At 35.0% G+C, this 21,461-nt stretch overlaps 1 protein-coding gene across 2 annotated transcripts in view; it reads left to right on the top strand.

Moving 5' to 3' along the window:
- The window catches only part of PRSS12 (serine protease 12), a 74,629-nt gene that overhangs the window by 47,609 nt on the left and 5,559 nt on the right, over positions 1-21,461 (top strand). For both annotated transcript variants that reach the window (XM_065545423.1, XM_005555790.4), the window contains 3 exons: positions 7,650-7,855; positions 11,070-11,148; positions 11,869-11,991. In XM_065545423.1, the coding sequence (XP_065401495.1) occupies positions 7,650-7,855; positions 11,070-11,148; positions 11,869-11,991 (408 nt within the window). The remainder of the gene's footprint in view (positions 1-7,649; positions 7,856-11,069; positions 11,149-11,868; positions 11,992-21,461) is intronic.

The raw sequence follows: 21,461 nt of genomic DNA, 5'->3' as shown, positions 1-21,461 counted from the left end.
TGCCCTGAGTTCACATGATATCTGGTTGTTTAAAAGTGTATGGCACCCTTCCACCCTGCTTTCTGCTGCTACTTTTGCTGTGTGACTTGTCTGTTCCCCCTTCACTTTCTGCCATGATTGAAAACTCCCTGGGCTTCAGCAAAAGCCAAGCAGATGCCAGCACCAAGCTTCCTGTAAAGCCTGTAGAGCTATGAGCCAATTAAACCTCTTTTCTTTATAAATTACACAGTCACAGGTATTTTTTTATAGCAATGGAAGAATGGCCTAACACAATCATTTAGTCCATTTAGCATTTAACTCAAAAGTGAATTTAGCCTCATGTTAGGATGGCTATGATCAAAACAACAAAGAGTAGCAACTGTTAGTGAGGATGTGGAGAAACTGGAACCCTTATACACTGTTGGTGGGAATGTAGAATGGTACAGCCACTGTGGAAAATAATATGGAAACAGTATGGAAAATAGTTCCTTAAAAAGTTAAAAGTAGAACTACCATATGATCTAGATATCCCATTTTTGGGTATATGGCCGAAATAATTGAAATTAGAACGTCAAAGAAATATCTGCACTCCCATGTTCAATGCAGCATTATTTGCAATAGCCAAGATATGGAAACAGCCTAAATGAGTGGATTAAGAAAACGTGGTATGCATATATATACAGTTACTGAAAGACAAATACTACATGATTCCACTTATATGATATATCTAAAATAGTCAAACTTATGGAAGCAGAAATAGAATGGTGGTTATCAGGGGTTGGGAGGAGAAGAAAATGGGAAATTATTTTTCAATGGATATAAAGTTTCTGTCATGCAAGATGAATAAGTTCTAAAGATCTACTGTACAATATAGTACCTATAGTTAATAATATGGTACTATATACTTCAAAATATGCTGAGGGTATAGATCTTATTTGTGTTCTTACCAAAACCAAATGAAAACCAAAACAGAACATAAAGAACAAAACAAACAAACAAACCTCGGAAAAGAACACAAGGAAATTTTTGGAGGTGAAGGATATATTTAGCACCTTGGTTGTGGTAATGGTATCACAGATACATGCATATGTCCAAACTGATGAAGATTTTTTATATCAATTATACCTCATTAAAGCAGAAAAAAGTGATTTTAGATGAGAAACACAATCTAGATTAAGTGAACAAAGTTTGTTGCAGCTTTCAATATTTCTGTAATACTTATCAATCAAGAAAAGCATCAAAAGACTTTATAATCGTGTTTTAAATAGTCTTATAAGTAATTCAGTAATTTAATGTTACCGTAACAAACTAGATAACATAATTTGCAATTTGCCATCAAATAGTATTTAAATGAGAATTGTTTAGCTATTTGATTAATCTAAATATACTTGCATATTTTTATAATTTCCCGCTGAGGGGAAATTGGATTTCATATAAGAACATATGTATATAAATAATTTTCATCATGTCTATTTTGAATCACAAAAAATATTTAATAAAGGGCTTATTTGTAGAAATGAATCCAGGAAACTTTGAAGCTGTTATAAGGTTTGAGCCTCATAAATAGGAATTTCAGAGATCTCTCCTCCAGCCAGTCCTTGGAAACACTGAGAATCAAAATAGTATTAGAAAGCCTTTTAATAATGGGAAAGACAGAAATGAGATAATAAAAAAGGAAATGTGAATGGTAACTAATACAGATCCGATTAAAGTGAACAGAAAGTAAAAGGCATTATTTAATGATGCATTACATAATGTCTGACAAAGTCTAGTATATGAGCATATTGTTTGTAGATTGTTGATAATGTGTTGAGATCAGTTAAATTCATTGAGATATACTAAGTAGTCATGATAGAAATTCCATTTTTACACTTTATGTGGATCCATTAGCATATGTTCCAGTATAACGTTGTTTTTGAACATATTTGTTAGCATATTAATCCTTAAAAATTTTTTAAAAATTGTATATTCTTACTGCTTTAGTAGAGATCTAAAATTAAGTATATCTGGTATCTATTTTACATTTAAATAGCTGCAAAGGACTTAATTTCTGGCATATTTGTATGATATTTGAATATAAAACAGTTACACCACTCTTAATTATATTCAGTAAAATATAAATTAGTAATTTGATTCTGCTATCAATTTAAAAAAAATACATGAACAAAAGATACTTCTTTGACCAGAAATTTTACAGTTTTTTATTCTCCTTGAAATCGTATTTTAAATTTTCTTCCCCCACGGAATCTCAATGTTATTATGCCTTAAAAATATGTGTGTATATGTATATACACACACATATATGCACACATACACGTATACATATACACGTGTGTGCATATATACAGCTATATGCACACATATGTACATGGAGACAGAGAAAAATTATGCTAGGAAGTTTCAGGTGTCTCTAGATTTTGTAATTTCTAGTATACAACTGATAATAAACAACAAAAAATTTAATAAAATTATTAAATAATTATTAAACATAGAAAATAAAAGTTTACCAAAGCTCTCATTTCTTAATTAGACCAATGGGTTGGGTTTGTGTTGCTTGGGTTAAGGAAGCTTCATTGCTATCATATATTTTGAATTTTTCTTTTGTCTACTTTAGAGGCTTTCAAACTTTGGAGAAATGCACTGTGGTAGGATTTGGAATGAGTGTAAGATACGCTTTTTGTGAAGTGAGAGAAGGGAAATTTTGAAAGAGAAGTTTGATCTTGATAGCAGCAAGATTATTTTTAAGAAAGAATATATGTGAAATTTGAGGATATAAAAATTGATTCCTTTAGAGCCTGTGTATCTCTTGGAAAGTTACTATCTACCAGGAGCAGTTGACATCCAGTTTAAAGACTAGTTATTAGAAACCGTTGTGTCATTGAAATTTTCAGCTATGAATTGCTAGATTCAGTAAGCCCATGAGAAGCTTTTTTCTATGGATGGCAGAGTCCTTAATTGTCTAAAGAAAGAGTAGTCAAAAGAAAATATGTTAGATTTCACTATATCAATGAGAATTTCTTTAATCATGTGCTGTTATTAGTTAAAATGTTCTCTAATTTCAACTTATTGATGTATCTAAAATGGTGCTTTTTTTTTAGTCTGTAAGTTGATCATTTGCTAAGAAATGATGCTTTTGGTTTATTTAAATGAGTTAAATTTTATTTTCTGTATGTTTACTTCTACCTGCCATCTAGTTTTATGTTATTTATCATGCTTTATTTTCTGTTTTTTTTGTGTGTGTGTGTAATCGTCTGATTTTTTGATTTGCATGATTAATTCAATTTTCAATTTTCATTTTTTCTCAGTGGTCTAGAAATTCAACATTCTTATTGTTTTTCTAGAAGTTCTTTTTAAATTTTTAGCAAGCATACTGAAACATATTTTCTTAATAATTTCAAAAATTATTATCTGTAACTTCTCCTTCCTGAAAAAGATAAAGACATTTAACATACTGTTGTTTACTTTCTACCTCCACCCATTCTCACCTCTGAAACTGCTGGGAATAATCTGAAATTTTTGTTTCCAAATTCTATTAATTTTTTATTGTCTTCAAATTATGCCGATTTGAACTTCAAATTTCTTTACATTATATCTACACATTATCAGCAATTATTTTTATTTTTAAAGAAGGTTAATAAACAACAGTCTTAACAATCTTATGTAATTTTGCCTAAGAAAAAGGAGAGACAATGCAAGTAAACATAGAGAACAGAAAAGAAATTTAAGCACAGATATATAGAAGGTTAAACAAAAACCCTAGTAGATTAATAATACATCTGGGCACGGCGGCTCATGCCTGTAATCCCAGCACTTTGGGAGGCTGAGGCGGGCAGATCTCTCGAGGCCAGGAGTTCAAGACCAGCCTGGCAACATCGTGAAACCCCGTCTCTACTAAAAATACAAAAATTAGCTGGCTGTGGTGGCTTATGCCTCTAATCCCAGCCACTTGGGAGGCTGAGGCAGGAGAATTGCTTGAACCAAGAAGGGAGAGGTTGCAGTAAGCCGAGATTGTGCCATTGCACTCCAGCCCTGGGCAACAGAGTGAGACTCCATCTCAAATAATAATAATAATAATAATAATAATAATAATAATAATAATGATATGAACTACTTTTAGCAAATACACTTGAAAATCTAGATGAAATGGATGATTATCTGGGAAACTACGTTTTCAACAAAAACGTTATTATCAAAATTGATATAGGAGATAGAAACCCCAATTAGATTAATGGCTATGAAAGAAATGACTGATTTTTTTGCTGGACTTTTCACCAGTCCTTCAGAGACAGTTTCTGAATTGCATGAATTGTTGCAGAGCAAAGAAATGTATGGAAATCTTTCCATTCATTTTATGAAGCTAATTTAATTTGATTTCAAGACTAGGTAAGTAAACACAAAAAACAAAACTATACCTCAATCTAATGAATCTACATACAAAGTTATTTTGCTAACAAAATATTAGCAAATGTAATTCAACGATGTATTAGAAGAGCAATATATCACCAATAAGTGCAGTCTGTTGTAGGAATGTAAGAGTGATTCAAACTGAGGCATCCAATTAATGTAATTCAGTGTGTCACCCATAAATATACAACAATTTTAAAAATGATTAAACAAATATGATCATGTTAAAAATGTTGAAAAGTTATATGATAAAATAAATATTCCTTCCTGAAATCTCTTAGGAAGCTGAGAACAAAATTAAACTGCTTTAATTTTATATCACAAATAAGCATCAAATAGGAACAAAAGAGTGCCTGCCATTACTGCAATGACAGCATTGCCTGGAGGTTGCACTAAAGCATTAAGAATTGAGGTATCAGTATTGAAAAGGAAGGGTCAGAATATTTATATGAATAATATGATTGTTCACCTAGAAAACCCAAGAGAATCAACTGGAAAGAGACTAGAACTAGTGTTTATTAATGTAACAAGATAAAACATAAATACTTAAAAGGCAGTGGTCTGCCTGTGGGATAAGTAGAAAATAAAAAGAAAAAAAAGATTTGTAGAAGTTACAAAAACTTTGTAAGAACTGAGACCTATGTGAAAAACCTAAGTCTTTACTAATGCTAGAAGACCTTATCAATGAAGAGACATACCGCAATCCTGAATGTGAAGACAAAATAGAAATAAATTTATACATCAAATACTATGCTAGTAAAAATCTTTCATTTTTCTTGGTGTGCATGTGGGATGGGGAGGGAGATTTGACTTCCAAATTCATCTGAAATCCAATCCATGTGGTACTAGCACAGGAATAGTTAAAGAGGTCAGTGACATTGCAGCAGTGGCTATCAACCTTGGTTGTAAATTGAAATCATTTTGGAACTTAAAAAAATACTATTCATTCTACTTTGATTCAAAGTGAGGTAAGGTTTAGGTTTTGCTATATTTTAAGTGTTTTCAAAGGCAATTCTGATGGGGAGCTAAGGTTGTGAATTACTGAACTATAAAGACCAAGAAATGGCTTGTGCACACATAGCTTGATAAATAAGAAAGCCTTTCAAATCAGCTGATTATTGGGACAACTACTTTAGGGACAAAAATAAAGCTAGATTTCTTATTAACATTAAACAGAAATAAATTTCAGACAGACAAGAACTGTGATATACAATAAATACATAAAATTAAAAAAGAATAATACAATAAATAATATAGTTAATTAATTAATTAAAAAATAGAAAAAAATAGAATAAAACTTCTAGGAAGAAATGTAAGCTGCCCACAAAGATTTATGTATGAGGATATATATATATAATTGTAAGAAGTCTAATAATTTTAAAACACATGTGCAACAATGGAGAAATAACTTAGTTTTCTTTGCCAAAGTTTGATGCAGAAGTATCTGCAGAAGAATCACCTAGAGCTTTGTTAAAAACAGATTACTGATTTTTTTAAATGATTTCTTTGTATATTGTATGCCATTATTCTCTATTGGAAAGTATATTCACCAACAAATATATTTCTACAAATATCAACTTTTAAATTTATCTTTTCACTTTCCTTAGGGTAGTTTTTAGTAAAGCTACAGTCTTAATTTAATTTTTGCTAAGTTTATCAATTTTAAAATTTATAGTTTATACCCTTTATGTCCACTGTATTAAGTTTTTCCCTAACTTGAGATTTCAAGGATAGTTTTCCAGTAATTCATCTGGAAAGCTTTTGTGTTTGATAACTATTTCATTAATTTGCTTGAAAGCTTTTGCCTTTGATAACTATTTCATTAATTTATCAGAAATTGAGTTCTAAATATGGCGTTAGTTTGAAATATTTATTTCATTTAAATATTTTTGCATTTGCATACTTTAAAATGTGTTATTAAAACAAAAAAGTTAATAAACTAAAAGTAAGTCTGCCATCTAGTTATGATTCCTGTTTTTCTCTGTCTCTGTTAAAAATTGTATTTTTAGGCCAGGTGCAGCAGCTCACTCCTGTAATCCTAGCACTTTGAGAGGCCAAGGTGGATGGATTGCTTGAAGTCAGGAGTTTGAGATTAACCTGGGCAACATGGTGAAACTCCGTTTCTACTACAAATACAAACAAATTAGCCAGGCATGGTGGCATGTGCCTGTAGTCCCAGCTACTTGTGGGGATGAGGTGAGAGGGTCTCTTGAGCCCAAGAGGTCAAGGCTGCTGTGAGCTGAGATCACGCCATTGCACTCCAGCCTGGGTGACAAAATGAGACTCTGTCTTAAAAAAAAAAAAAGTAAATAAATATTAAAAAATTGTGCTTTTTTTTTTTTTTTTTTTTTGAGACGAGTCTCGCTTTGTCACCCAGGCTGGAATGCAATGGCATGATCTCGACTCACTGCAATATCTGCTTCCTGGGTTCAAGCCATTCTCCTGCCTCAGCCTCCAGAGTAGCTGGGACCACATGCCCAGCTAATTTAATTTATTTATTTATTTATTTATTTATTTTGAGACAGAGTTCTGCTCTTGTTGCCCAAGCTGGAGTGCAATGGCATGATCTCGGGCTCACTACAGCTTCCGCCTCCTGGGTTCAAGTGATTCTCCGGCCTCAGCCTCCCAAGTAGCTGGGCTTACAAGCACACACCACCACGCCCAGCTAAATTTTTGTATTTTTAGTAGAAACGGTTTCACCATGTTAGCTAGGCTGGTCTTGAACTCCTGACCTCAGGTGATCCACCCGCCTCGGCCTCCCAAAGTGTTGGGATTACAGGCGTGAGCCAATGTGCCTGGCCTAAAAAAATTGTACTTTTTTTCTTCTAAAGGAGGCAAAAAATTAGTTCTTAGCTCTTAGATTATTATTTAATCTCATCGTTTTCTTCACAATATTATACCAATACTAAGAGAGTATTATACTCTTTAAGAGGGTAGGAAATTTAGAGGTATTTTTTTCCTGCTTAAACGAGAGTTAAAGACTATCATGATTTTTTGATGTGCCATTAAATGTGAGTTTCTTAGAAAAAGCTAAATTAGAGGTAAGTGATATAATAAAGTGGCTGTGGAGTATGGCAACAGAGAAGGTATAATTATTACCTTTTTAATTTAATTTTTTTAACAGTCATGAAACAAATGGTTTTTAGCACATGCAGATGCTAATTTTAATATGTAAAAATTAAGGAATAAAATTGAATACATGTTGTGATTTATTCAGATATATGATTGACGGATTCTTCACATCATTAAGAATGTTCTATCTTCAGGGGTCCTGCCAGAGCAAGAACCATGGCTTATTTTGGAGAAGGAAAAGGACCCATCCATGTGGATAATGTGAAGTGCACAGGAAATGAGAGGTCTTTGGCTGACTGTATCAAGCAAGATATTGGAAGACACAACTGCCGCCACAGTGAAGATGCAGGAGTTATTTGTGATTATTTTGGCAAGAAGGCCTCAGGTAACAGTAATAAAGGTAAGTCACCTTCTGGAGCCCTAAACAAGTCAAAGAATACTAATTCCCACTCTATCACTATAAGCAGTACTTTGATAACAGAAATCAAGTACAACAAGAACATATACAGGCCCATGTCTTGTGCTATTACTTAGATCCAGTAGTTCTTGGCAAACTTGCCTAGGTGGGGCTGACAGGTAGAACAAGGGTCAGGGGTAGGAGTGAATTTACGGGGCCTTATAATCTCTGGGATCATCCCCTTTTCACTTTCTTAGCCATTTCTGTATTTCCTTTTTTAGATGTAATAAAGCTCTCATGCTTGTTGCTATCTTTGAAGATCCAGAATTGATATTGACTTCATAAAAAGGAAAGTACTGAAAATATGGAAATGAATTAAAGGCATTTCTAAAGTCTTACTAATATTTTCAACAAGGATATTTAAAAATGAATTTCGAAAAGAAAATGATCTTTTGTATATTTTATTCTCTGAAATTTAAAAATTTAAGGAAAATGATAAGTAATCCTTTCGTATGATACAGTAATGTTTCATAGTTTAAGTGAATAGAGTTCTTGTAAGCTCTGTGTACATTTATTATTATTTATCTATTTATTTATTTTGAGACGGAGTCTTGCTTTGTCACTGAGGCTTGAGTGCAGTGGCACAACTCGGCTTACTGCAACCTCCACCTCCCGGGTTCAAGTGATTCTCCTGCCTCAGCCTCCCAAGTAACTAGGATTACAGGCGCCTGCCACCATGCCCGGCTAATTTTTGTATTTTTAGTAGAGACGGGGGTTTCACTGTGTTGTCTAGGCTGGTGTTGAACTCCTGACCTCAGGTGATCCGCCCACCTGGGTCTCCTGAACTGCTAGGATTACAGGTGTGAGCCACCGCGCCCGGCCTATTTAATTTTTATGAAACATTCTTTAAATGACTGAGAGAATGGGCTATTTTGGAGAAATTTGTGGTACATTTTATGAAAAGAACAGTCACCTCTTTATCTGGATTGAAAGTTTATAGTTCTGATACTCTGGATTTTGTTAAAATCAGGTGCACCTATATTTGAGAGTTCTCTTTTTCTAACACCTTTTAATAGCTGCCAAAGACAATGCAACAAATGAATTGGATGTCGTTAATATGATTCTTTGCTGTCTGAGGGGCTTCTGATTGTGAAAAGAACACTTATAATCCTTTGCACTTTATTTTCTATTCATATATATATTAAATATATTTTTATTTATGAATGTGTATATATGTGTGTGTATATATGTGTGTGTGTATAGATCTATGTATATATGCAAATGACTTGGCCAGCCCTTTCCCCCTGAATTCTGATTATAACTTAATTTACTAAATTCCCTTTAATAATTTTAATTACCATTACAAATGGGACATAACTGATTCTTTGAATTATGTGAAATTCTGTAAGTAGTTGAAAAACATTAAAAAATCATTATTTATATGTTCATTTTTAATGCCTTCCTAGAATTATAGCAATAATCTTTTTGATACCTTTCCATGGTTATGGCAATGCTACCATATTTCAAGTAAAAAGATTTCATCTTAGCCTAGCTAGATTACAGAATCTGGCATATTAACCAGTTGATTTTATGTTGATACTCAGCACCTGGTAACATCTATAAGGTGATTCAAACTGAAGCCATTAGTTATTGGTTATCTGATGGTCTCCTTTTAAAAATGAACTTCGTTTTTCTTGTAAAATTTTTAAATAATAGTGTATGACTTTAAATAGAGTTTACTTTCTTGCAGTCTGGTTCTTTGCCCCAGAATGACGTAAACTTAAAATTTTGCTTGTTTTAAATATTACATCATTCCTTTCCTTGGCATCATATACATTGACCCAACTTGGAGCATTATTGGAAACTTATGTTTTTTCTAATATCTTACAATTTGCAGTGTCATCTAGAGGACTCATATTCTAAGAGATGAAGGTTAAAGTTTGACAGCATACCTCTGATATCATTTGGCAAATTAATCATCTTGGTACACACTGTTGAACCTCTTTCTCCATCAAGAAATAACTATTGCTGATTCCCTATTGGGCTCCCTTCTACCTGGTTATTATGGGAGACCATTAGGGTTGATTAGGTCTTCCTGTTCTTGGCACAATTCCCACCGTCCTCCCCTTAGATAGAAAAACTACATATCTGTACTTTATACACATATATTTAACCAAATAAACAAAGTACCTCTATATAAATTCTCCTATTTTCTCAAATATTTTAAAAATTAGTCATGCCTGTTATATTTGCCTTTCTTTCACATACCAGCTTTTCACATATTTTTAATTTAATTCTTTTTTTTTTGTATGTTCTTGACAGAAGACTGTTACCTTGAGAGGTTTGCCTGTATAGCCTTAACCATAGTTTACCACTTAAATTGGCTTAGCAAACCATTTCCGTATGTTGACATGCTAAGTAAACATAAATTCACATCAGAATTCTAGCCTGGGAATGTGCTTTGCTCTTCTGAGTTACATTTTTTTTTTTTTTTTTTTTTGAGATGGAGTCTTGCTCTGCCGCCCAGGCTGGAGTGCAGTGGCTGGATCTCAGCTCACTGCAAGCTCCGCCTCCCGGGTTTACGCCATTCTCCTGCCTCAGCCTCCCGAGTAGCTGGGACTACAGGCGCGCGCCACCTCGCCCGGCTAGTTTTTTTGTATTTTTTAGTAGAGACGGGGTTTCACTGTGTTAGCCAGGATGGTCTCGATCTCCTGACCTTGTGATCTGCCCGTCTCGGCCTCCCAAAGTGTTGGGATTACAGGCTTGAGCCACCACGCCCAGCCCTGAGTTACATTTTTATATGTGACTTAGAACAGTGTTGTGTGTGGAAAGTAAGTAATTTAGGCCATTACTGCCTTTGCAGTTCTCTTATTTTGTTTAATGTTCCATACATTTTGTTCCATACTTTATACAAAATAGCAGCAGCAGGAGATATAGGTACCTAACAGGATGAAGTACTGGACAGAGTCAAACCAGTCAGCAGCCCATGAACCCGTCAGAGGTGAAGAATGGGAAACCTCATAATGTTTCTTGTCTACTTGCAAATTATTGCCATTTAATCAAATGAGAAAACTATTTTTGTTACAAGAAAAATTTTAATTTGCAGAGAAAAGGCATTTTGACATAGAGGAGGAAGCATCAGTGGAGTATGTCAGTTATCGTCTTACCCCTCCATCAGCAATGTGATAGCTTAATTAATGACCTATTTCTGCTTCAGAGTCCCTCTCATCTGTTTGTGGTTTGAGATTACTGCACCGTCGGCAGAAGCGGATCATTGGCGGGAAAAATTCTTTAAGGTAAAAGTTCCTTCAAAAGAGACTTTTTATATTACAGAACTATTTATATACATAGAGTGTTACAAACTGGGGATGTTCTGTTATATAAGAGACTTGTGCTCATTTTATTTTCTAAACTAAATTCAGATTTCACTGATAATTTCACTGTCCTTTGACCTATGTTTACTTTGTATAGACCATGTTCTTATATCACCAGCCTGATTTAAGAGATTAGATGTGTTGCTGAAAAGTTACATGGCACAAACAAAATAATTTAACAGGGGACCTGGAAGTGTGTTTAACTACAAAGAGTCATTTAATTTAGAATGTATTTGTGTCAGACTTGACTCAGTTTAATCTAAGTTTTTTGTTTGTAGAATTTACTAATGGAAAACTTTATTAAATAGTTCTTCAGACTGCATAGGTGAGGTAGAGTGAGGAGAGAAATTACACTTTAAATCATGAACTATAAGGAAGACAACTTGTTTCTAAGAGTGTCAGGTAGGTGGGATCTATACAAATGCCTATAAGCAAATCTTCAGAGTTGCTGATGCCAGGCCTGCTCAGAGCTGTGGGGTCTCCTTCTCAAAGTAGGAAGGGATTGTATCCTGGAGTCCCTTTTGCTTTCCTTTTCCCCTGCCTGCAAGGCGTTAAAGTTATTAAAGTCATTGCTTTAACCAGTGCTTTCCTTTGCTTTTTTGCCTTTTACTGATGTTGATGTGTAGCTCATTTTCTTCTTAGGGGTGGTTGGCCTTGGCAGGTTTCCCTCCGGCTGAAGTCATCCCATGGAGATGGCAGGCTCCTCTGCGGGGCTACGCTCCTGAGTAGCTGCTGGGTCCTTACAGCAGCACATTGTTTCAAGAGGTATGTGTCCACCTTCCCAAACAACCCAGTGTAGCTTCTATTCATCAGTTATTCCAATCCCCTCATGCTCTACAGCACTCAAGGTGTCAGAGCCAGGCTATGAGCCTTCTCTGCTTGTGCCAGCAGCCCTGTGGAATGAGGGAGTGACACAAGGAGCAAAGAGAGCACTTAGAAAGCCACTTGCTACCCTGGTGTTACAGCAAATTCCGGATTTAGGGAGAATAGAAGAAGAGGGGTTTTTGGAGAGGAGGCAGCAATGTCAGTGCTCCCCCCAAGAACATATCTGAGGCTGAAATTATATATTTGTAGAGGTAGAAGAGACCTTAGATTACTTAGTTATAAATGATAAGGAGTAGGGAATGCAGTTGTAGTGTTTTTGATCCTTTGAGTCTTGGTGTCTTGTACCTTTGAGAAAGGTTGCATCTGTTTCATTCTTGGTTTCCTATAGTTTAGTCCTGATTATTTCATCTTGTCCCAAACATTTTATCAGTCCTTTCTGAAGTCTTCCCAGTTCAGAGAAGAGGTCACGCAGAGTCACCAGAGTCACAGAGCTCATGGTGGCAGATCCTGCAGTAGAACCGGCTCTCCTTTCTCTTTGTTAAGTGCTGTTTTGTGGGCCTTGGTTAATGGCCCTGTCCTCAGCATTAATTTTGGTATTTAAATATGTATACCAATGCTTGTCAAAATATTGATAATTATTAAAGCAATGTGTTGAGTTTCATTGTATTATTTTAATTTTGTGTTTTGAACATTGTCACAATGAAGTTTTAAAAAAAAATGTGTACCATATTGTTGAAACATTTTTGCAAGCAGAAATTTTTCTATTTCTTCTTATGTTATATCATATGGTACATACCTTTGCTTCATTATGTACTTGTAATCCATCCATGCAGATTTGTTCATTCACTTTAACTGCCGTATGAATTTTAACTGCTATTGAAAGCCTGAACCAGTTTATTTATTCCCCTGTTGCTGTGTAGTTAGCTGCTTTCCATTCCTTCATTGAGAGAAAACAATGTTGCAATAAACAACCAGATACCAGTCTCACTGGGTGTGTGCACATAGGGACATTTTTCTGGGTCCTAGAATATGGATTCCCATCAATTTGTCAAGCCCTACCAATTTATCCTTTGAAGAAGTTGTGTCAGTTTATAACCCAGCAATGTGTAAGTTCCTGTTTCCTCACGACTCTAGCTAAACTTGACTATCAAAATTTTAAATTTTTTGCCAATCACAAAGTTTTAGGGTTTCTTTTTAATTGTATTTCCCTGACCAATGTCTTCCTCTTTCATGAATTCTTTGTTCATATACTTCACCTGTTTTTGTATTGGGCTATTTGTCTATTTGTAATTGATTTTTTAAATTTTTGGATATGTTTTGTGTGGTCTTTGTTGTTAGGTGTTACAAGTACTTTTTCCTAGTCTGGACCATGTCCTTTTACTTGTTTATAGTCTTTTTCTTACAAAACTATCTTAATATATTTAAAAGTGTCATAATTTTCTTAAAAGTTTTACAAAAGCTTTGTATTTATTTAAAAAATCTTTGCTTTGCCCTTATTCTCTTTTTTTTCCCTAAAACCCTTTATAGTTTTGCTTTTAATATTTAGAATTTTAATTTTTCCAGTTTATTTTTGTTTATAGTATATGGTATGAAGAAAGGACCTAATCTTATACTTTTCTTTATGGATAGTTTTCCTAGCATTTTTTATTAAATATTCTAGTCTTTATCCACTGATTATGCTGTCTGCCATATGCCAAATTCTCATATATCCTTGTTCCTAGGATCTCTATTTTCTTCCATTTTTATATTTCAGTAAATATTTGTGCAGTAATCTTCCACATTCAAGGTGCTACAGAGAATATGTATTTTATTTATTATTATTATTATTTTATTTTTTTTTGAGACAGAGTCTCACTTTGTTGCCCCAGCTGGAGTGCAATGGCACGATCGTGGCTTACTGCAACCTCCACCCCCCAGGTTTAAGTGATTCTTCTGCCTCAGCCTCTTGAGTAGCTAGGATTACAGGTGTGTGTCATCATGCCCAGCTAATTTTTGTATTTTTAATAGAGACGGGGTTTCACCACATTGGCCAGGCTGGTCTTGTACTCCTGACCTCAAGTGATCTGCCCGCCTTGCCTTCCCAGCCTCACCAAACCTGTATTTTACATACCAGTGGCCATTTGGGTATATAATTGAGCTTCAGAGTCCACCTGTTTACTAGTGGATTTAACACATTCCTGTGTTACCTGAGTGGCATAAACAATAAAAATCATATTAATTCATTCACTTAACAAATAATTATCGAGCACTTACTATTCTCAGGTACATGCTATGTACTAGAGATACAGTGGCGAACAAGTCAGATAGAATCCTTCCTGTTACAGAGTTTACTATGTAGTTATAGGAGCAGAGAGGAAGGAGATGTTGACTTTGCTGATACAACCAGAAAAAGTTAAGGCACCATTTTTAAAGTGAGATATTTTTACCACAACGTTAGATCCATTTAGCTTGTTAATATTCCAGGTTCCTGAGCCCCTGCTCTAAATCTGCTGAATCTTTGGAGATGAGACCTAGGAGTTGCTTAGGTTAAGACCCACTTGCTTAGAGGAGAGATAGTTGAAGAATGATGATGGGGAAGAATAAGTGGAATTACCAGACAATTATCTTTGTCGTGTTCAACATATTCATTGCTAAACTGATAAAAAAAACAATGATGGTAAATTGATTACATTTTTGGGTGACAGAAGAAGGGGAGGGACAAGTAATATGTTGGAAGGTAGGATCATGATGGCAAAATATCTCTTTTTTTTCATATATGGGAAGACCAAATTTTTAAAATGTCTTCTAAAAAAAAAAAAAAAGCCAGAATACATGTGTGGAACATGCAGGTTTGTTCCATAGGTATACGCGTGTCATCGTGGTTTGCTGCACTTATTGACTGGTCCTCTAAGTTTCCTCTCCTCACCTGGCAAAATATCTTGATAGGCTGATTCTAACAAGCAATATGGAATAAGGATGAAATAAAATGCTGCCTTTAGTTCCAGGAAATTTGGCTGAAATACAGCATAAGTGAAAAACTCACTGGTTTTAGTGTCCTGCAATTTTAATAAGACTCAGCAATACAATATGGTTGCCCATGAAATTAATTCAGTCTTGGGTAGCACTGACGAACGGTGTCCAGACAAAGCAGTGAAGAACCTTGCTATTCTTTCTGTGCTCAAGTGACTGTCAGGGAGAAAAGCACTGTCTCCATCAAACAGAGAGAACTGTGCTCAGTTCTGCATGCCACATGATGAGAAAAGGACACGGTGCTCTAAGAAGGGCAAGCAGAAAGGAAAGATTGTGTGGGACTGGATTAGGTTTGTTGCCTTTTGCTTCAGATACCACAAATGTTAAAGGGAGATAATTTTTGTTTTAACACAAAGAAAGAGTTTTCTGTTGTTTATTTTGTATTTCTTTGACACTAGGACAGTTCAAAGATGGAATGGGCTATGTGTGGGGGGAAAAGTGAGTTCTATTATGGAGTCTGTTTAAGCAGAGAGGTTGGGTTCATGTGTAGGTAGAGGCTGGTGGTAGATAAGATGTAATGTTTAGAGTACTGTGGTGAGAAAGCAAAAGCTATGTTTGAAGGATAACAATTACTACCTAGAATACAGGATCTGGGGTTTGTTAGTGAACTTAGAAGAGAGAGACAAGAATAGCCTGGAATGTCAGGGTTATGGATTTCTCTTTCATTTACTAGGCAGTGGGAAACCACGAAAGTTTTGAGCCTTGAAAGATGATCAAGGAAGAGTTTTAGGAGATGAGTCATTTGGAGATTTATGTCATATATCTGAGGGGGTAAGGCAAAGTTATTAATCTAGGGAGGCATCTGTGAATGGGCTTGACATTATGTTAAAAAATCTTTGTATATGTTTGTACTTATATGCCTTTTTCTGGCAAATTGGTCTGTGTTACCAAATGATTTAAGCAGGAACTGGAGGGACTGTGAGGAAGGGACCTAATTTTATACTTTTACACTGGAGGGAGACCAGTTGTAAGATTATCGTAATAATAGAAATAGGCAAAAAGGAAAGGAGGGAGTGAAGGTAGAGAGGCTGTTAGAAATCAGTAGAGCCTGGTACAATGCAACAGAAGGAGACTTGGATCTGGCCACCAAGACCAGGGTTACAATTCTAGCTCTTCCAATTGTTAATTGTTTAACTTTGCGGAAATTATTTAACTTCTTGGAGTCTCAGGTTACTTCATTTTACATCTGTAAAATGAAGATAGTAATGTTCTACAGTGAGAAACAAATGATCTGCAAAGTATTTGAAAGAATTTTTTAAACTGTAAAATTCAAAACAAACATTGGCTATTTTTATGTTGGAGTTTAAAGGGAAGAATTGAAGATTGTATTAGTGAAACTAGGGAACTGAGGATGATTTTATTTCACTTACTAATGGAGAAGAATAAGGTATAAAACTGCAAAGAACTTGAAGACGCCTATTTTGGGGCTTTGAATTTAAGCAAAATAATCTATTATCTTCCTGTTATTCAAGATTTCTTGTCTTTCAAATTTCAGCCAAAAGTTACAGTCATAGGAGTTCAAGGCTTAAAGTATTAAAGTAGGAAGATTGCTCAAAAGTTGCACTTGAGGATACAAACTTTAACTTTTGGGTTCCCTGGACGGGCTCTTTTTTGTGGTTGTTGTTGTTATTGTTGGATTTATTTGTTTACGTGTCATTATTTCTCCTTTGGCCTGCTCTGTCTAGATTATTGCTGAAAGTCAATAATCGTCTCATTTGTGTTTATACACCAAGTGTCTAGTGTATGACTTGGCACATAGTAGATACTCTAAATGATTATTGCATGATGAAAGTGGTGGCTCAGTTGCCAGATAGTGACTATATTTAAGAATGTTGGATTGTTTAGAGGATGGTGATATTTTTAAACCTAGATCAACAGATAATTCCTTCCATATGTCATTTGGAATTTCTTCTCATTATTTGCACAGTTTAAGATAAAAATAGTTGATTAAAGAGCAGAGGAGCAGATTATAATATGCAGCATTTTGATATGCTTTGGCTATAATACAAGATTCTTTTAATGTGAGTAGGGAAAAAACTGCTTTGCAAATGTGTTATATATCCTTCTGACTTGGTCTTTAACCTTTGCCGGATTTCATAGACTTCCTGTTTGAAGCGCCTAAGGAGGCTACAGCTCACATTTTTATTGAAGTAAGTTCATTAAAAGGCACACAGCTAGTTACTAGTGATTAGAACAAGCTCCAAATTTTGTTTTCCAGGATTTAGGGATTTTGCTTAAAACAAATCCTCCTTTCATCATCAGAAACACTGAAATTTGCAAAATAGAGACTGTAATATAGAAGCAATGTAGTAGGGCTCTGAGGTTCTTGTCCTTTTAGATGCCAGGTGAAAGATACCTTAGTTTAATATAAGGCCTATGGGTAGGGAAACTGGATTTCATATTTTGAAATTAGCTTCCCCTCACCCCCTTTTGACATTTCCATTGCTTTATCAACTCCTGGTCTTCTGTACACCTAAAGATTTCTTGTTCATCAGAGCTTCCTTAGTACCGAATTATTGCAGTGATATAGGCTAGTGTGGACAATAAGGCATAGATTGTTATTACCACTTGTGTTATTTTATTACACAGGATGAGAACTTTTTATGTTTATTTGCTTGCCTTCATAGCATAATCACTCTTGTATATAATCTTTTTATCAGAAGAATCTAGGAATGATGGCCTGATGAGGATGAGATCAAAATGCCATAATTCCACTCTGCCACATTAATGCCATAATGCCAGCAGCCTCAGTTACACTCATTTCATATGGAGTAGTCTCTTTAAGGGTACTTTATTTGAAGGCTGGCAAAGTTTTCGTAACTCAATTCTTATTCCCTCACTGCTTTCACACATTTCCATGCCAGTGTAACAAGTGCACCTGAAGTAGTTGGTAAATCACTAAAGGCTTTCTATCTCATTTTTCACAGTTTCGTTAATGTTAATGCAATACACATGGAACGCAGTATCCCGTTGGCAATTTGAAGTGGAAACTTCAATAAATTAAGTTCTTTTGTAGCTGGCTTGTGAATCTTACATAATATAAATTGCTAATTTTTGCTTTCTATTCTAGATTGTAACTACAAGTACCATGAAATGACCTTGTGTGTCTATTGTAGTGTAGCAATATAACTATGGCAAAAGTTCCTGAATATTAATTTATTTTAATTGCTTATTCTGATAACAAACATGATTTTGCAGGAATAAATGTACCTGAAACAAAGGCTTTCTTATTTCTGTAATTTTACTCCAAAGTGGATTTGTTCAAGAATATAACTTTACCTGACTTTATCTCATTGACTTTTTGCCTACAAATGCAATAGTAGCTGGAAATTGTTAGAAATGACTAGATATTTCTAATTAGAGAGATGGCCACAGAGGTAATGGGACTTACTTTTTAAGAACACAGTGTGTCAGGTGCCTAATGTTGTTTCATCATGACATAGTATATGGTAGAGCAGAGCTCTTAGGAACATAGTCTTTGGTAATACACATATCACCAATCATGCTAAAACTATTTCTGTAGTACACATAGTATTTGTGTATGTGCAAGGGCTAATGCAAGATTCTACTGAGGTTTACTTCTCTGTAAGCAATTGGAACCATTTACACAAACAACTTTAGTCAACTCCTTTTTGAGTTTCATCCAGAGAGGGGAAAACATTTTAGTAGTAGCAGATGTGCATGGCCTGATGTAAAATATTGTTTTCCTGTAGAGACGAATCCATGTAGAGAACAAACACAAAGAATATGACCCTGCAACCTGAATTAATTCTACTTTTAATTCTAGTAATTTGTTGTTGTTGTTGTTTACTTTAGCCTCAGTCTCAGAGAAACTTGGACATTGGATTTTAATAAACTGCTGTGTCTCAGATCCTCTCTTGCTCAAACTTGTCTGGGAATTTCATCCAATTTTTATTTGAGGGGGAGTTGAAGGCATTTCAGCAAAGCAAACAACTGAATGATGTGTCAGCCAAAACCTGAAATGTTTGTTTTAGGAGCATTTTTGGATAAAATAAAGTCTATCAAAATAACAAAAGCTCAACTAGAAAATCCTTAAAATACATTGCAAAAGAGGATTGCTTTATATGTTGTCTTGAGAAGCCTAGAACCATAATAAATACTTCTGAAGTCCACACACATATTGAGTACTTCAGCTAAAGTGTTATCCCTAAAGCATATAATCATACCTACTAGGAGAGGTGACACTAGAAGACAAAAATTTAGTTGGAAAACTATTCCAATCTTGTGTCAGATGCTCTTTAAATTCTAAGCACAAAGTATATTCTAAGAATAATTGGAGTTAAAGGAGTGTGAGACTCCATGCTTAGGTTTAGCTGGTACATTTCCCTAAATTAGGACAACTTTGAAAGTATAGGTACTGGCAGGGTGCAGTACCTATAATCTCAGCACTTCGGGAGGCCAAGGCAAGCAGATCGCTTGAGCCCAGGAGTTTGAGGCCAAGCTAGGTAACATAGTGAGACCCTATCTCTACAAAAAATAATTTTTGAAAATTAGTTGAGCATGGTGGCATGCACTTGTGGTCCCAGCTGCTTGAGTGGCTGAGGCAGGAGGATGGCTTGAGCCTAGGAGATCAAGGCTCACAGTGAGCCATGATCGCACCACTGCACTCCAGCCTGGGCAACAGAGTGAACCCTTGTCTCAAAAAAGAAAATAAAAAAACGTGTGTGTATTCCATATATACATATGAACTAACAAAGAACTTCATTTTGACAAGAATGGTGCTGTTTGCCTTTTTTGTTAGGTAAATATTTTTATTCTCAGTTTAATATTAACTGCTGATTGGTGAGCATACAAATTCTGGTGTTTACCTGCCAAAATCTACTTGATCCAAGAACACAGTGTATGTATGGAACATGTATGCTTTTTGCATTTTGGTATCTATTAGTAATCTCTTAGGATGCTTACTTCAGTGAAATTCTGGGCATGTATGGGCAGGAGTTATGCCCACACTTTTGAGTCTTTGGTTCAGTGGTTCCCAAGTCTGACTGTGTATCTGAACCACCTATGATCCTACACCAGCTGTATTAATTTATATTCTCAGAGATTGTATGGCTTGGGCATTTATATTTTTTAAAGTGGTATAAGTGATTCTGATGAACAGCCAGCATTAAAAGAACATTGGATTTTCATGGAGATTTTTATATGAAATAGAAACTTTTTTGATAGTTTTGTTATAATATGGTAATTGGTAAGATCTCTTTTTAATTTCAGTAAGTTAGGGATGAGAGTGTATGTATGAGGACATGAATGTCTTTCAAAATAACTCATTCAATATACATTTCTCTGTGCCAAGCACTTTGCTGGGTGCTAAGGATACAGTAGTGATCATGACATGGTCCTTGCCCTTGAGGAGCCTTTAATTAAGTCCTAGAAACTGTTACATGTGCATTGAGAGTGTTCAAAAGGATTGGCTAGCTTTCAGGAGAACAGAGGATTAGGAGGAGCCTCCTAGGAGATCTCTGACTTGAACAGGAACAGGACAAAACCAGTTTTTGCCATATTAGGATAGAGGGGATGAGGGAAACAACATTGCACATAGTTTGGATAATGACAGGTTTGTAAGACAACTCTTCAAACGGTTTAAATGACAGGAGCACAGGGGCCAGACTGGTGTCAGAGAGGGGACCAAGGACCAGTTCTTAGATGGATTTGTGTATCATTTAAGGAATTTGAATTTCACATAGATTGGGGATCCCCTGAAGGGTACTCAGAAGCAGTTATATTATCAGGCAGAAACATCACTCTGGTGGCAGCATGAGGGATGGGTTGAAAAAGTTAAAACTTGAAGCAGCAAGGCCATTCAGGCGACTATTGCAATAGTCTTGGCATGAAATGACATACTAAGGCAAGATTGCCCAGGGCTTTTAACACTGATATTATTTTAAAAATAAATTGCCCGTGGTAGTAATGTCCTGTTTCTTTGCTTACTGGTTGAAGACTCAATTTTTATAGATATTGCGGAATAGATTTAAACAGCCAGTTTAGCTGCAAAGATTATTTTAGCCAAGCATCACAGCTGTTTCTTACAGAATGGAAAATATTGTTGCAATAAGACTTAAAACAGAGTGAATTCCTGTCTCAAAGAAAAAAAAAGATAAAAAAGATAAAAACTCAAACAGGTCAAATTATTTTAAATAATATATTTAACCTAGTATATCTCAAATATTATCATTGCAAAACGTAACTAATAGAAAAATTGAGATATTTAATATTCTTATTATCTATAGGGACAATATTTTAGTATTTTTTTCATACTAAGTATTCAAAATTCTGTGTATTTTGTACTTTCAGCACATCTTAATTCGGACTAACCATATTTCAAGTGCTGCAATAACCACAGTTAGCTAGTGGCTACCATATCGGACACTACAGCTCTAGAT

Source organism: Macaca fascicularis, chromosome 5, assembly GCF_037993035.2.
Source record: "Macaca fascicularis isolate 582-1 chromosome 5, T2T-MFA8v1.1".
In the NCBI taxonomy this organism is placed as follows: Eukaryota; Metazoa; Chordata; class Mammalia; order Primates; family Cercopithecidae; genus Macaca; species Macaca fascicularis.
Note: the sequence above shows the minus strand (reverse complement) of the source record. Positions and strands in the feature narration are given on the sequence as shown.